Source organism: Phoxinus phoxinus (genome assembly GCF_949152265.1).
Source record: "Phoxinus phoxinus genome assembly, chromosome: 8".
Taxonomy (NCBI): Eukaryota; Metazoa; Chordata; class Actinopteri; order Cypriniformes; family Leuciscidae; genus Phoxinus; species Phoxinus phoxinus.
Window position 1 is genome coordinate 24,714,186 of NC_136883.1, and position 18,717 is coordinate 24,732,902.

At 35.9% G+C, this 18,717-nt stretch overlaps 1 protein-coding gene across 2 annotated transcripts in view; it reads left to right on the top strand.

Annotated features, from left to right (window-relative positions):
- The window catches only part of LOC307002421 (uncharacterized protein), a 45,730-nt gene extending 28,619 nt beyond the window's left edge, over window positions 1–17,111 (top strand). For both annotated transcript variants that reach the window (XM_079620010.1, XM_079620011.1), the window contains one exon: window positions 14,604–17,111. In XM_079620010.1, coding sequence (XP_079476136.1) covers window positions 14,604–14,656 — 53 coding nt within the window. In that variant the 3' untranslated portion in view covers window positions 14,657–17,111. The remainder of the gene's footprint in view (window positions 1–14,603) is intronic.
- Window positions 17,112–18,717: the final 1,606 nt, after the last annotated feature.

Consider the following 18,717-nt stretch of genomic DNA (forward strand, 5'->3'; position numbering starts at 1 on the left):
CCGTAATCGCTGCTTGCAGCTATATTTATTTATATATATATATATATATATATATATATATATATATATATATATATATATTTAGGGCCCGAGCACCGATGGTGCGAGGACACTATTGGAATTGCTCTGTTTATTATTATTATTATTATTATTATTATTATTATTATTATTATTATTTTCCGCATTTGATCGCATTTTTGAGGGCCTAAACATGCACGAAAACTCACGAAAATTTGCACACGCGTCAGAACTGGCGAAAATTGACATCTGATATGCGTTTCAGAATTGGGCGGGGTAAAATGGCTCGATAGCGCCACCTATAAAGGTTCAACGGAGTGCGCCTCCCGCTACGTTTCACGTACGTGTACGAAATTCGGTACATACATGTAATGACCCAATACCTACAAAAAAGTCTCTTGGAGCATAGCCTTAAACACAACAGGAAGTCAGCCATTTTGAACTTCCTCTCTGATTTTTGTGCAGTTTTTGGCATTTTCAGGTCTCGTACTTTAACGAACTCCTCCTACAGTTTTAATCTGATCATCTTCAAATTTGGTGAGTGTAATCTTAAGGCCTTTGCGACGTTAAATTGCGAAGATCTAGAGTTTTCGTCGAAGGGCGTGTCCTCGGCGGCCTGACAAATTTTGATGTTTCGCCATGAAACAGGAAGTTGCTGTAACTAAGGCAAACAATGTCCAATCTGCCCCAAACTTCACACGTTTGATAAGCGTTCTGTCCTGAACACATGACCATGCTCAAATTCAGTTACAGTCATAGCGCCACCTGCTGGCAACAGGAAGTGACATGTTTAACACCGTTTTGGACTCCTAATTAACATATACAAAATTGCCAGCAAGTGCTAAACATGTTAACACCATACTAGAAACATGCTAAAACATGCTAGCAAACATTAGCTAAGTGCTAAAGCATGCTATTACTGCAATTAAATAGGAATTTGCTGTAACTCAGGCATTGAATGCCCAATCTGCCCCAAACTTCACACGTTTGATAAGAGTTCTGTCCTGAACACATTTACATGAGAATATTCAGTTATAGTAATAGCGCCACCTATTGGCAACAGGAAGTGACATGTTTAACACTGTGATGCTGTACTAGCAACATATTAAATAAACCATTGAGTTATAAACATGTTAGAAACATGTTAAAACATGCTAGCAATTCTTAGCTAAGTGCTAAAGCATGCTAATGCAATGAAACAGGAAGTTGTTGTTACTCAAGTAGGCAATGTCCAATCTGCCCCAAACTTCACAGGTTTGATAAGAGTCCTGCCCTGAACACATCTACATGAGAATAATCAGTTAGAGTAATAGCGCCACCTGCTGGCAACAGGAAGTGTCATGTTTAACACCATTTTGGACTCCTAATAACATATAAAAAATTGCCAGCAAGTGCTGAACATGTTAACAACACACGGGAACCATGCTAAAACATGCTAACAAACATTAGCTAAGTGCTAAAGCATGCTATTCCTGCAATTAAATAGGAATTTGCTGTCAGGCATTGAATGTTCAATTTGCCCCAATTTCACACGTTTGATAAGAGTTCTGCCCTGAACACATCTACATGACACTTTTCAGTTATAGTAATAGCGCCACCTACTGGCAACAGGAAGTGACATGATTAACACTGTGATGCAGTACTAGCAACATATTAAATATGCCATTGAGTAATAAACATGTTAGAAACCTGTTAAAACATGCTTGCAATTCTTAGCTAAGTGCTAAAGCATGCTAATGCAATGAAACGGGAAGTTATTGTTACTGAAGAAGACAATGTCCAATCTGCCCCAAACTTCACATGTTTGATAAGAGTCCTGCCCTGAAAACATCTACATGACAATTTTAAGTTAAAGTAATAGCGCCACCTACTGTCGACAGGAAGTGACACGTTTTAAACTGTGATGCATTGCTAGCGACATATTTAATATGCCATTGAGTTCTAAACATGCTAGAAACATGCTAAAACATGCTAGCAACACTTATCTGAGTGATAACGCATGCTATTATACCCATGATAAAGGACATTTTTGTAACTGACTTTGACATACTACTCCTATTTTTACCTACTTAAATGCACATTGCCCACCGTGCTCTGTCTTCCTAAAGCCACCGGGTGGCGGTGGCACGGGTGCGAGGGCCCTTTCATCGCTGCTTGCAGCTTTAATTATTATTATTTTCCGCATTTGATCGCATTTTTGAGGGCCTAAACATGCACGAAAACTCACGAAAATTTGCACACGCGTCAGAACTGGCGAAAATTGACATCTGATATGCGTTTCAGAATTGGGCGGGGTAAAATGGCTCGATAGCGCCACCTATAAAGGTTCAACGGAGTGCGCATCCCGCTACGTTTCACGTATGTGTACGAAATTCGGTACATACATGTAATGACCCAATACCTACAAAAAAGTCTCTTGGAGCATAGCCTTAAACACAACAGGAAGTCAGCCATTTTGAACTTCCTCTCTGATTTTTGTGCAGTTTTTGCCATTTTCAGGCCTCGTACTTTAACGAACTCCTCCTACAGTTTTAATCTGATCATCTTCAAATTTGGTGAGTGTAATCTTAAGGCCTTTGCGACGTTAAATTGCGAAGATCTAGAGTTTTCGTCGAAGGGCGTGTCCTCGGCGGCCTGACAAATTTTGATGTTTCGCCATGAAACAGGAAGTTGCTGTAACTCAGGCAAACAATGTCCAATCTGCCCCAAACTTCACACGTTTGATAAGAGTCCTGTCCTGAACACATGACATGCTCAAATTCAGTTACAGTCATAGCGCCACCTGCTGGCAACAGGAAGTGACATGTTTAACACTGTTTTGGACTCCTAATAACATATAAAAAATTGCCACCAAGTGCTTAACATGCTAACAACATACTAGAAACATGCTAAAACATGCTAGCAAACATTAGCTAAGTGCTAAAGCATGCTATTACTGCAATTAAATAGGAATTTGCTGTAACTCAGGCATTGAATGTCCAATCTGCCCCAAACTTCACACGTTTGATAAGCGTTCTGTCCTGAACACATGACCATGCTCAAATTCAGTTACAGTCATAGCGCCACATGCTGGCAACAGGAAGTGACATGTTTAACACTGTTTTGGACTCCTAATAACATATAAAAAATTGCCAGCAAGTGCTTAACATGTTAACAACATACTAGAAACATGCTAAAACATGCTAGCAAACATTAGCTAAGTGCTAAAGCATGCTATTACTGCAATTAAATAGGAATTTGCTGTAACTCAGGCATTGAATGTCCAATCTGCCCCAAACTTCACACGTTTGATAAGCGTTCTGTCCTGAACACATGACCATGCTCAAATTCAGTTACAGTCATAGCGCCACCTGCTGGCAACAGGAAGTGACATGTTTAACACTGTTTTGGACTCCTAATAACATACAAAAAAGTGCCAGCAAGTGTTAAACATGTTAACAACATACTAGAAACATGCTAAAACATGCTAGCAAACATTAGCTAGGTGCTAAATCATGCTATTAATGCAATTAAATAGGAATTTGCTGTAACTGGCATTGGATGTTTAATCGGCCCCAAACTTCACACGGTTGAATATTCTCATGTTTAACACATTTACATGAGAATATTCAGTTATAGTAATAGCGCCACCTACTGGCAACAGCAATTGACATGTTTAACACTGTGATGCTGTACTAGCAACATATTAAATATGCCATTGAGTTATAAACATGTTAGAAACCTGTTAAAACATGCTAGCAATTCTTAGCTAAGTGCTAAAGCATGCTAATGCAATGAAAGAGGAAGTTGTTGTTACTAAAGAAGGCAATGTCCAATCTTTCCCAAACTTTACACGTTTGATAAGAGTCCTGCCCTGAACACATCTACATGACACTTTTCAGTTATAGTAATAGCGCCACCTACTGGCAACAGGAAGTGACATGTTTAACACTGTGATGCAGTACTAGCAACATTTTAAATATGCCATTGAGTTATATACATGTTAGAAACATGTTAAAACATGCTAGCAATTCTTAGCTAAGTGCTAAAGCACGCTAATGCAATGAAACAGGAAGTTGGTGTTACTGAAGAAGGCAATGTCCAATCTGCCCCAAACTTCACACGTTTGATAAGAGTCCTGCCCTGAACACATCTACATGACAATTTTAAGTTAAAGTAATAGCGCCACCTACTGTCGACAGGAAGTGACACGTTTTACACTGTGATGCATTACTAGCGACATATTTAATATGCCATTGAGTTCTAAACATGCTAGAAACATGCTAAAACATGCTAGCAACACTTATCTGAGTTATAACGCATGCTATTATCCCCATAATCAAGGACATTTTTGTAACTGACTTTGACATACTCCTCCTATTTTTACCTACTTAAATGCACATTGCCCACCGTGCTCTGTCTTCCTAAAGCCACCGGGTGGCGGTGGCACGGGTGCGAGGGCCCTTTCATCGCTGCTTGCAGCTTTAATTATTATTAGGGCCCGAGCACCGATGGTGTGAGGACCCTCTTGGAATTGCTCTGTTTATTATTATTAGGGCCCAAGCCTTGAAAAGGCGAAGGCCCTATTGTTTTCCTTCGGATTATTATTTATTATTATTTATTATTATTATTCTTCTTCTTTATTATTATTATTTTACTACCTTTTGGGCACTTTTGGGGGCCTTAACGTGCTCAAAAACTCTTGAAACTTTGCACAAATGTCAGAACCTGCGGCCATTAGGGCCGCGCTGAAGCTGGGACCCGGGCGTGGCAGGGGGGCTCGGCAGCGCCCCCTGGAATGGGATTCAAAAACATGTCCATATATCAAACACGCTTGCATGTAATAATATGAAACTCGGTACACATGTAGATCTCATCGGGCCGAACAACTTTCGTGCTCTAAGTTTTACGCCAGTCCAACAGGAAGTCGGCTATTATGGGCTGTATGGAAACGCATGTTCTGGCATTTGAAACACTTCTCCCAGAGAATTCATCCTATGACCACGAAACTCGGTGTGTATGAAGTCAAGACATGGAGGATGCTAAATTGCGAACGGATTTTTGATATCTCGAACGGTTTGGCCGTGGCGAGGAAACGAATTTATGATTAAAAAAGGATGCATAAAGTGTGTTATAACTTAGTTATAGTTTTACCTACAGTTACAAAACTCAGCGTGTATATTGATATTATCAAGCCGAACAACTTTCTAATTTACAGTCATTAGCTCCGACCAACAGAAAGTCAGATATTGTGGTTTGAATGTGTATTTTCTCTCTCTCTGTCATTGTCTGTGTGTGTGTGTCTGTCTGTGTGGGGAGGGGAGGGGAGGGGAGGGGAGGGGAGGGGGGATGTGTGTGTGTGTGTGTGTGTGTGTGTGTGTGTGTGCGTGTGTGTGTGTGTGTGTGTGTGTGATTTTGGTTGGGTGACTAGTTATATGCAAATGTCTCCTTTTGTATACAGACAAAAGAATGAGCTAATCACTGTCTGCCACCGGCAACTGACTCTAGTGTATTCGTAGAGACACACATCAAATCCTTAAACGCATTTATTCTACAACAACAGCAAACCATGTAGGCCTAAACAATTATTTTTAAAATAGTATTTAAACTATTTTTAAATACACTTTACAAATAATACCGCCTACCGTAACCAACAATGCATAAAATGTTGTCCAAGTTGGACTTTTTATTCTCATTAATAGTATGAAGGTAAATGAGTAGCAAAACTCGAGAGCACGTAGATGTGAATTTGAGAACTTGTACAATAAATATTTGTACTTGTATGCTCAAATTTACACTCACAGCTCTGATGTGAAAACCTGTAAAATAAAAATCTGGAGTTGAATGTTGAAATTTGTACTCTCAGAGAATAGTCACAAACCTGTATTCTGAATTTGAAGCTGCAGACAAGTAGTCACAGATGTGTAAAATGCCATTCACAAAAATACAATGACTGACACAAACGTGTAATATATATTTGCACTTCTTCTTACATTCATATTCCCAGTACAACCTCAAATAGGCACTTGCAACTCCTCAAATCTGTCACTACAAGTTCAAATTTCGCGCCTTGACTTTTGCTACTCTTTTCGCGATATATGAGGTGCAAAACTGACTTGTGCACTTGTAACTCAGAGGCGCGCGAGAAGGGGCGCGGGCGGGAGCGGGGGTGTTTAAAGGAGCCGTTCTATTGGCTGGCGCCTAGCCAATGAAATATGCTGCGCCGGCGCCTTCAGCACCCCCACCCCCACCACAGGACCTTGTTGAAACACATACATCGAGCTGAAAGGCCCACACCAAGATCGCGTCAACATTCGCATACAACAGGCAAGACTTTTCCTGCACGATTCTACGTATTTGGTGTAAAACAGCACTTCTACCTGAGACAAGCGGGACTAAACTATTGTTCCTGTTACTGGATTCTTCGGAGCCATCTCTACGACTTCTACAATTACAAGAGGTTTTTTTTTATAACGGTATGTGGTTTTGTGTTTTTTTTTAAACAATCATTTAAAGTTAGCTTTTTAATGTTAACGTTACATTATAAAGATGTTTTCTCTTTTAACAGCAGAAAAAAACCTAAACTAAAATACTGACCACAGATTAAGAAATTATTCCAAATAATACAATATTTTTTTATATATAGCCTATTTTTACTCTCACAATATAAACAAAATATATTGTGCTTTTCTTAAATAAATACAACTCATTCACTTTCTGTGAAGCAGCGCGTGCAAAAATTACAACAAACTCCGCAAATGGACTAGTTGCACGTGGCCGCCACTTTGTGCACGGAGCGAATAGCCAGGGGTGCGTTTCCCGAAAGCATCGTTAGTCAACTATGGTCGCAAGTTCCGTCGTTATCAGCATAGTTTAACGATTTGGTGTTTCTCGAAACCATCGTTCAAACGAACGTTCGCAAACAGCATCGCAAACTTGTGTGGTTGGAACGACAGCTCTCGAGCCGTGGTTAGAAGCATATTTCTAGTTTATGCTAGTTTATGCTACGCACCCCTGGCTATTCGCTCCGTGCACAAAATGGCGGCCACGTGCAACTAGTCCATTTCCTGAGTTTATGTTGTAATTTTTGCACGCGCTGCTTCACAGAAAGTGAATGAGTTGTATTTACATGAGATGTAGCAGCTAGACTGAATAAATCCTTATCTTTAGCAAAATAAGCAAGCTGACATTCAGTACAACCCGTGTTATTTATTTAGAATACATACAAATGTAATTTACGTCTTTTAGTTTGTCAAGAGATTTAAAACACCGTTTTTGAAGACTGCGCATGTGCGAACGTGCTCTAGCTACTATCAGAGGCAGTTGCGACAACGGAAGTTCGAAATGGTTCTTCGTCACGTGATTCGCGTAACGGCGGATAGTTCCAGGAAGTGCTTCGGCGCTAATTCAAATCAATGGAGTTAGAGAGCAGAACTGTGATTTTTGGTCATTTGTAGTCAATAAATGCATTGATTTACAATATGTATATAATACACTGACTTGTGAATGTAGTATGTGTATGTAGTTACATCAATGTTGTTTTTAAAATATAAAAATCTGATAATATTTAATGATTAGTGTGCTCAACTTGCGTTGCCTGCCTTTGTAAACATATTTCTAGCTAACGTTACCTTGGTAAAAGAAAGTATTTTTGTGTTCTCAAACTTGTATGTTATTTAAGACTATCACGTAGCCTAATGTGCTATGGTTTCACAAGGACAGGAGACTAGGTAACAGGTGATTGTCTTAATGTAAAATTTAATTAAGTGAATTTTCAAATAATCTTAATGTTTACCATGCTTATGCACCCCATGCACGTATTACTATATAAATTAATACACAATATATTCAGTTCTAAAAACAAAACATGATTATATATACACACACACATTATTTCCAAGTGTCCAATTGCATTTTGTGTCCAAGTGCATTATTTCCTTTTAACATCATTTGATAAATTCATGACATAAATCACTTTAATCTATAAAACCTATTTAGTTTAAATTCATTTTTAATACATTTAAATAATACATATTTTATGTTTTATCTTAAACCCCCAAAATATCAGGTTGTGCAACTGTCTGCAAAAATAAACCATTTAAAATAAATAAACTATTGTCTTAAGAATAATAAATTGAAAACGAAATTATATGGCATCATCTTTCATATAAACCTTTCGTTTTAAAGATGTTGAGATAATTTAACAACTTTTGTTAAATTGAGCGTTAATCATAGTAGGCTACTTAGGTGTATCTGCACTTTTTCACAAAGACCAACACTGGCAAGTTGAATGTTTATTTAAAATAAGGAGCAAGAAAAGTTTTGCAAATCCAAGGAGCTGAGACTGAAGGTGAGGGTACAGCGTCAGTGCGGGGGTCTGCAGGATCCACTGAATCCGCTTATGCTTATTGGGTTGAAAGAGATAAAGGAGACAAAAACGGGACAAATTATATACAAAATCAGCTGGGCTGAAACAGTAATATAGACAGATAATATTCAACAGAAACACAATGCCTAAAAAACTCCACCCATACTTTTTTGTTTACTCAAATATGCAATCTAAAATAAGGATTTTATTCTGTTATTGCACATTTAATACGAAATTAAACGGATATTCTTATTACCACTTCCATTAATGACTATCACACTCCCAATGTTATATTTGGCCTCTGTTTAGAAGCGTTTTCCCTCTTATTACACACAACAAAGGATACAGCTACATTAATATAACGGGTTTAACATTAATAGGCTGTTCGTGGTTTGTTATGCGCTACTAATTTTATCCAATGACCTATCATTTATCCGATAACGTCCCCTAAAACTACAAATTTAGATAGCAATAATCAACTAGCATGCTTTAATACACAAGTTAAATTGATTCCGATGTACTGATAATATACAATCTTGTTCTTTAAACGTCTTACCTTTTAAAAGGGCATCACAAACGGTCTGTTCTGCTGAGACTCTATGGCGCGGCCGCTACTTCCGGGAACTATTGAGAGGCTCCGCGAGCCGCCATTGCTGTAAAAAAACCGTTCCATTGGAGTGAATGGAGTTGTCGCAACTCTCTCTCTATATGGCTCTGGCTACTATGTAAGAACGAGCCAAATATTGAGTCTGGTAATAAAGCAAAGTAAATGAGAAAAATTAGAAATGGTCTTCAGATGCCATGTCTGTAACTTATATGACAAAATCTAGCGTTAGTTCGATCTCAAACAGATTAATTAAAATAATGTATTAGTCCACCACGTGCGAGACGTCATAAACCAGCGTGGTTGAACGATAGGCTACTTTGCGACAAACGGTTTCGGGAAACAGTCGTGACGAGCTAGTTGATTTCTCCAACGATGCATCGTACTATGGTAGTGAGCTATATAGTTGTACGGGAAACGCACCCCAGTTTTCTTCATTCATTTTGTTGATCTGCTCATTTAAGTAAAACATTTCGCGTCACTGCCTGATTGATTCTTTAAGTTTTATTCTGTTGTGCTCCGTTGATGCGTAATTATTGCGTGAATCCAAATATTAAGTTGTTTTTCTTTTCATATTTGCATCCAAATCTAAACGCTTTGAAAATTTTGCCATTTTCATTGGGCCACACACACTATTCCATATTAATTTAACTGATATCTAATTTAACTATCTTGCCTAATGTTTAACAGGAGACATTGTTGGTCAGGAAAAAAACAACATCATGTGATAGCCTATTTATATTTCAAGTGTTTTATTTAGGCCTACTCGTTTGTTCATCATTTATTTTTACATCTTAAAAAAATATCCAGTTTTGGTTTTGAGAATTTATAGGCTATTTATTTTTCGTTTATTCCTTATTTTTGTCTCTATAGTTATAGACCTACATTTAGCTACTTCTGCTACTACTTGCTATCTGTATATTTATTCATTCATCTGTTTATAATATAGGCTTTATAAAGTTTTACTTAAACTTTATAAACTTAATTACAATCTTCTGGCAAGGTTATTAGTGTCCAATAGGTTTAATGCCAGCTCCTAAGCACATAGATGCTATTATAATGTTGTATTATTATGGTTACATATTGTAGAACTTTAAAATGTACAACAATGATAGTATTAAATAAACAGAGCAATTCCAATAGTGTCCTCGCACCATCGGTGCTCGGGCCCTAATTATTTGTGAACATTGAAACTGAAAACGTTTTCTAGATCTCCTCCCCATGTAAGCTATATGAAAAAGTTGGTCAACAGTTAAGCAGCATCATTGTCAGATAAAAAAGGAAAAGACATCCCTATTTTGGAGTGTCATTTCTCTTTCAAATGTTTTATGTATTAGACTTTTTTTTATAATTTCTACTCTTTAGAAAATCCCAAGGTTCAGAAAATGATTTCTTTCAAAATAATATTTTATTTGCAATTGTACACAAAAGTCTGTAAAATGACAAACAATATTAACAACTGAACTTAACAGCTCTTGCCAAGTTTGTAATTTTACCCCAAAACTCAGTACAGAAATAAAATTATGAAATATTATTAGAAGTAAATTTTTCCTCTACATTTCTATATTTTAAAATGTATTCCTCTAATGCCAAACCTGAATTTTCAACATTGTTACTCCAGCCTTCACTGTCACATGATCATTAAAAAAATATTTTCAAATGATAATTAGCTTTTCTTTCCATGTTGAAAAAGATGCGCTACTTCATATATTTGTGTAAAGTTACTCTTCTTCTCGGTGGTTTTGTAAACAGAAATTTCAAATGAACATCATGTATTTGAGAAACTTTTGTAATAATATAAACGTCTTAACAGGTAATTTTAAACATTTAAATATATTCTTGTAAATTCTTTTAAAAATGTAATTTCTGTTTACTCACAAATTGAGACTATCCTTGAATCTAAAGCCCAAAACTGATTTGTTATAATTAAAAACATGGAAAAAAGTTCAAGAAAAAAAAAGCACAAAGTTCCAATTAACAAAATAATTCAGTGCAACCTCATACAATATAAAACAATGACTGCAATCAAAAATCCATTTTCACAGTTATTTTCAACAATGTCAAGATACAGAATTCTGGGTTAGAGTTTGTTGTTTTTGCCTAATAAATAAACAGAAACAAACCCGACGGAATAGGCTAGGCTCTTTCTTTTGTAAAATTCCATTAAACCATTTTATTTCTTGACACAAATGAATTCATTTTGATCAATGTATCACTTTTTATTGTACACTCTAAAAAATGCTGGGTTGTTTCAACCCAATTTTGGGTCAAATATGGACAAACTCAAACGTTGGGTTAAAAATGTAATTTTAACATTTAACCCAACAGCTGGGTTTGTGCATATTTGACCCAAAATTGGGTTGAAACAACCCAGCATTTTTTAGAGTGTAAGCTACACCTGTGATAAAACATGCTTGTCTTTTACATTTTTAAGAAAACAACATAAATGGCAGCAAACAGCGCTTTTATAATTATTGTTTTGTGATCTTTGCGATTTGTTTTTCTTTCTGATTAATTTTCTGATAAAACTACCTTTTGTTGATGAAATGAGTTTGCGTAACATGACTCTAACTGGACTGCGAAGTGGAGGGCGGGTCCACCTTTTTCATGTAGCCAACCACATGAGCTACTCGCTGACTCTCGAATTTCTCTTATCTGATTGGTTAAAAAAAACACGCCAGTCACCAGAACACATCTTTCTTCATTTGGCTCAGACACGTTCTCGCTGCCGAAATGGTACTTTTAATGCACACATAGGCCTACATGTTAAATAATAAATAAATAAAAACACAAATTAATTAATAAATAAATCATGATTGCTTAATAAGCTGTGCACCATTAAACTGATTAAGGCTGACTGACATTCATACTACATTTCAAGCAGGTTAACGTTATTGGATTGAAATTGTATATATTATATAATCTATTACACCACTAAGCTGGTGTTAAACTTTACAATTAAAGCATTTAACACCCATTGTTTATGTAATAAAACAATTTTAATGCAGTGTTTTTCACATCATGTCTCTATTTATGGTATTTGGCACTCAATTATATATTCTAGGGCTGCAACAACTAATCGATAAAATCGATAAAAAACGATTATTAAAATAGTTGGCAACGAATTTCATTATCGATTCGTTGTGTCGCGCGACACGGAGATGTAAAAAAAAAATGGTGCGTATATTCTGTGCTATTGTTAAGCCCCACAAAAGGGACAAAAACATTATAAAGCATCATAAAGTTGTCCTGCACTATATCATAAGTGTTCGGAAGCCATTATATAGTATAATGTGAGATAGAAATGAATATTTAAGTCATTAAATCAAGATCACTTTTCCCTCCGCTGCGGCTGTCAGTCATTCTCCATCCAGCATCAAACAGCGCGTCGCGTTCGGTTACGAGTCAACACGATGAAAAACTCTCTCCAAGATGATTCAATGTTACTATAATTATACTTGATCTGTAGATAAAGGTCTATGGTTTTGCATTAAACAACTTTATCTTGCTGGACTTTATTGCTGCATCATGTTACTTTCTACCGGGTTTCTCTCAACACTGGTAGAGTCAGAGCACTAACTGTTCTTCACGCGCACAGTAACTGACATTTAAAACTGTTAAAAGAAAATGCTCAATAAACTATTGCATAGATAGATAGATACTGTGTATAATACACTACGCATCAATATGCCTTTCCTTTGTGATTTGAACTTTTCAATGCGGAATCGAAGCGCTGCGCGCTGTGACTCGTGTTGCTTCAAGCGCATCATTCTGCGCTCGCGATGCGCATAAGCGCTGTGTGCCGCACTGTACTGGAGCCTTTCATATCATAATACAGCGACGCAATGAACTATTAGCCTTTCTAGTTCTGTACTATCCATCATGTTGCTGCCTCATTAAACCGATGTGCTATACATTTAAAACATGTCTCAATTTTATAGTAGGCTATAAAATAATTTATCTTTTTGATTTTTGTTATCTTGTTTTTCATGAATGTATTTTACAACAATACAAAGAGCAATGTGTAACGTTTTACCAAATTTAGTGTTACACTTATTCTAATATTTGTTCCTCACTAAATGTTTTTTCATGTTCAGATTTAATACAATTATTGTGCTTGTGATTTTTCTAGACTAAATTGTATGCTTAATTATCCACTATTCTAGTTTATAATAGCATTTATGGTCTTTTTTTTAATGAAGTTGTATGTATTAAGTAGATTGTGTTTAACACACAAAATAGTGATTATCAGTTCAACAAACATAGTTCTAGAAATTCTACTTGATTTAAAAAAAAAACTGCCCTGGTATCGGTATCGGTCGATACTCAGGATTTTTGGTATCGGATCGGTTCTGAAAAAATGGTATCGGTGCATCCTATAAGGAGCGACCTGTTTGTGCACTTTCTGAAGATTTTTTTGCACTGTGAATTTGCACTGTCAGTTCTGTTTTTGAATAAAGGGTTGGGAATTAATGTTTTTTTTCGGGTTTTTTTAAATTATCCGATTAATCGATTAATCGAAAAAATAATCGACAGATTAATCGATTATTAAAATAATCGTTAGTTGCAGCCCTAATATATTCTGAAATATTGTCTTGGTCGCACTGTCATAATGATTCTGATTACTTTCATAAGACTGATAAAGCTATTATATGTAGCTAGTATGACTAACAAAATGCTTTCTCTCTGTCCAAATTTTACTGTAATGAAAAACTGATACTAAATCAACATGAACTCAACTTTGACAAAAAGTAATTATGTTTGAATAAAAACCCAGCAACCAGGGAATACACTGCATAATAGATGTGTTTATATATAGGGGTATACAGCCATCTAGTGGATACACGATGGCATTGCAGATGATAAATGGTGCACGATAAAGGGAAAAAATATTATTGTAACTAATTTTCGTAAAATAATAATAATTATTCTGGAATCTCCCTGATCAGTAAACAGGTGAAATGATTAGTAGTGCAGATACTAGGCCTACATTCAACAGCATCAATATTACAAACTGATATGGCCTGATGAGCATGCACTGAAAACACAGACATGTTGTTAATTGTTGTCATTTTCTTTCTTAACACACCAGCTCAAATTTCAGTATTGGCTCATATAGTCAGCCTAATGGTGCACAGCCTATTAATCAATCATGGTTTATTTATTTATTCATTTATTTATTCTTTAACATGTATGTGTGCATTAAAAGTACAATTTCGGCAACGAGAACGTTTCTGAGCCAAATGAAGATAAAGATGTTTTCTGGTGACTGGCCTGTTTATTGAACCAATCAAATAAGAATAAATCGAGAGTCAGCAAGAAGCTCGTCATAAAAATGGCCCTAGAAATATCTTTAAAGTTACAAATATTGCCCTTTAATAAAAATTATCATTTCTGTCACTGCTGTGAACTAACCACCGCATAATATTAATACGATAATATTAATGTCTTCATGAGTCAGCTATAAACCAGCATGGTACCAGCACAAAAACACATTATTATCAACAAAACTTTCCAAATATCTTGATATAAAGATTATAAATAAATGATGTATTATTTCAAATGCTGATGTATGTGTTAAAGTACATAATTATATTTTTTGTAATTTTAATGTGATCTTATGTTTTTCCTTAGATGCCTCCGCTAAAGAGATCCCGTATGCGACGCAAGCCGTTGAACAACAATAGTAAGACTGATATCTCTATTTCCCCTGTTTGCGTGTGTCCAGATGTGTCTGGCATCGTAGCAGGCAATGAGGTAAGATTGCAGTCTGCAGAGGTGAATGAAGAGTTTACAGGTGTAGCCTGCAGTGTAGTTTCAATAGTCAAGCACAAGATGCATAATGTGTGTACATGGAAGAAATCAGATCTTCAAGACATTCATAATAAGGGAAGAAAATTAGTTAAGGACATGAAAGCTGAGTCTAATGGAGACCTTCAGTTTCCTCGTCATTTTGCTGGGCAATATAATGTTTTCAATAAAACATGCAATGTAAAAGTAGGAAAGGCATTGGATGGATCAAAGAACGAGTTGTATGAGAAAGTACAAGAGATGCTGTTCAGTCATGAATATTGTTTAATGACTATAAATGGAGACATGTGCACTATCGTGAAACATAACGATTTCTATGTCGTTGTAGACTGTAATGTCCGTAACGCATGTGGTTTGGGATCTGACATTGGTACATCAGTTGTTGTTTTTAACACAAACTGGCAAGACCTAGTTTTTCACATGGATAATTTAATGACGAGCTTGTCTGCAGATAAGTTTAGTATTTGTGGTATTAATGTAGACATCATCTCATCAGACATACAATGCTTTGACATTAGTGATGTTGTTGGAGAAATAAGTGCATGTACAGTCAAAGATACTAAACAAAGCCTGCCATCTACATCGAATGAAAGAGAAAGTGTTCATAGCATTCGTGGATCATTTCATCAGGGTGATGAACAGTTCAAGTGGGCAGGAAAACAGTGTGTTGCAATTAGTTTGGCTGCAATGGCAAAGCACAGTGTACGTAGTGTGTTCTCATGGGGAAAAAAAGATTTAGATAATGTTGTGACTGATGGTGACCGCTTGTATACCAGTTTGCGTCAAAGTGGTTCAATCACTGATCCAACGAAGGACAAGTTGTTGTGCATTCAAGATCTTCCTCAACAATACTCTTTTAATTCAAATACATTTAAATTTGAATATGGCGACTTTGTTTCTGGATTTGTAGATGTGGTTGACGAAGAATTTATTTTGTCTGGTGCATGTGTAACATTGCTTGATGGTTTACAATCAATGTTTGAAAAATATGATACATGCTTTTTAACTCTAAGTGGTAATACCTGTGGTATTATTAAGCAAAATGGGCAGTTTGCTATAGTAGATTCTCATGCCCGTAGTAGTACTGGGATGGTTGATGGGGATGGGTTTAGTGTGGTTGTATATTACAATACACTGACCTGTGTTTTAAGGCACATTGAAAATTTGTCTACTTCTATGGGAGGAAACCAAAAGATTTTTGAATTAAGTGGCATTTGTGTACATCAAGTTAAAAGCAGTAAAGCAACGGTCCGTGAATCACAAAAACAGCATTGTGTTGATAAGAAAAGGAAATTGCAGGGTTCAAAACTGAGTTTGGAAGAAAATAAAGAATCTGTGGTTGTTAAAAAACAGAAACAATGTTTCAAGGACAGCACTGAGATTAGCAAATCAAATGTTGACATTTTTGACAATTCAGATGTAGTTTGTTTAGGAAATGGAATTAACAGAATGTTTGATTTCACTCCACTATGTCATGAAGTTAAGCAAAAATTAAGTGAGAAACTTCATAGAGAATGCCATGGTCAAAATGTTCCTTTACCAACAGAAATTGGACCAATGGGCTGTCCTTGTAAAACAGTTAGTATTGTAGGTGATGGGAATTGTTTCTTCAGATCAGTGGCACAAGCAGTGTGTGGCACACAAAAAGCTCATAGAGCAGTTCGACTTGCAATTGTAAAGCACATGGAATTGCATAGTGTGGAATACAGTAATCTCTTAAGATGTCAGTATACATCTATGGAAGATTATTTGTCAAATTCAAAAATGAAGTTTGTTGGATCATGGGCCACAGAAGTGGAAATTCAATCGACAGCTAATTATTTAGGAGTTGATATTTATACATACCATAATGAGAGATGGTTAAAGTACAGTTGTGTGCATAGAAGGATGTGTAACCAAGGGATATATTTAAAACACTGCAATGAAAACCACTATGAAGTTGTTATTTGTGTGACACAACCTGATAAACAGATTTGCTATAAGTTGTGTCAGAATGAAAAAGAAGATGATCGGAAAATATGCACAAGACAGAGTGTAAAGCCACAGAATGAAGTTAATATAAATCACATGGAGACAGTTTCTGTTGATCAAGATAGAAATACGAATGTATCTGTTAATAAGACCAGATATCTAAAGAATTATTTTACATTAAAAAGAGTTAAAAGTAAAAATAATTTGAATAAAGACCATATCAAAGAGTTGTATCATAGCAATACAGAGTTTCAACAACATGTGAAAAGTGTTACTAGAACAAGATATCATTCAAATGTTTTATATAATGAATCATTAAAGCAAGCAAGTAAAATAAAATATTTAGAAAATAGGCAACATAAAGAAAAAGTAAAAAATTACAGTAGGGTGAAATACAGTGTCAACGAGGAACACAGAAACAATCTTAAAGAGTACAATAGAGTAAAATACAGTGTCAACGAGGAACACAGGAACAATCTTAAAGAGTACAGTAGGGTCAAATACAGTGTCAACGAGGAACGCAGGAAAAATCTTAAAGAGTACAGTAGGGTCAAATACAGTGTCAACGAGGAACACAGGAAAAATCTTAAAGAGTACAGTAGGGTCAAATACAGTGTCAACGAGGAACACAGGAAAAATCTTAAAGAGTACAGTAGGGTCAAATACAGTGTCAACGAGGAACACAGGAACAATCTTAAAGAGTACAATAAGGTCAAATACAGTGTCAACGAGGAACACAGGAACAATCTTAAAGAGTACAGTAGGGTCAAATACAGTGTCAACGAGGAACACAGGAACAATCTTAAAGAGTACAATAAGGTCAAATACAGTGTCAACGAGGAACACAGGAACAATCTTAAAGAGTACAGTAGGGTCAAATACAGTGTCAACGAGGAACACAGGAACAATCTTAAAGAGTACAGTAGGGTCAAATACAGTGTCGACAAGGAACACAGGAAAAATTTAAAAGAGTACAATAGGGTCAAATACAGTGTCAATGAGCAACATAAGAATAAAATGAAGAAATACAGCAGAGTGAAATACCATAATAATAAAAAGCACAGAAATACAGTAAAAGAAGCAAGTAAATTAAAGTATCAAAACAATGCATTACACAAAGCAAATATGAAAAGAATTAACAAGATCAAAAGAGAACAATTACAACAAAATCGTCAGCTTTCTAATTTTGTCAGAAAACAGTTTGACGATAAAGTTAGTTCTGGATTAGAGTTTGTTTGTTGTGTTTGCCATAGATTGTTGTTTAGACCGCAAGTATTATGTTGTAGCAAAGAATGTTACAATAACAATTCTGCAACTTTGTTAGTAGCCAACTCATGTATTACAGATACTTTTTTGCATAAGTGTGATGAACAATGTGATATTCCCTGTAATTTGGCAAATTCATGTAAAGGTCAGCTTTGGATTTGCTATACTTGTCATTCTAAGTTGAAAAAAGGTGAAAAGCCAGCAGAAAGTGCTGTTAACAATCTGGAATTGCAACCAATACCAGAAGAGCTTAGTTGCCTTAATAATTTAGAGCAACATTTGATTTCATTGCATATTCCATTTATGAAAATGTTGGCTTTGCCAAAAGGTGGTCAAAATGGAGTTCATGGTCCTGTCACTTGTGTACCAGCTAATGTTAAAAACACAACAAATGTCTTGCCTAGAACAGAAGCTGAAGGGTCTTTTGTATGTGTGAAATTAAAGCGCAAATTAACTTATAAAGGTCATTATAAGTATCAGTATGTTGATACAAATAAAATTAAACAGGCATTATATTACTTAAAACAATACAACAAGTTATATTCAGATGTAGTTTTTAATGATGATTGGTTAAATGAGTTTACTAGGCAAGAAAATGAAGATGATATAGTTGAAGAACATGAAGTAGAAAATGAACATGTTGATGATGAGTTACATGATAGGCAACAGCACTGTGTGTTTATGGACACGTGTTTACAGC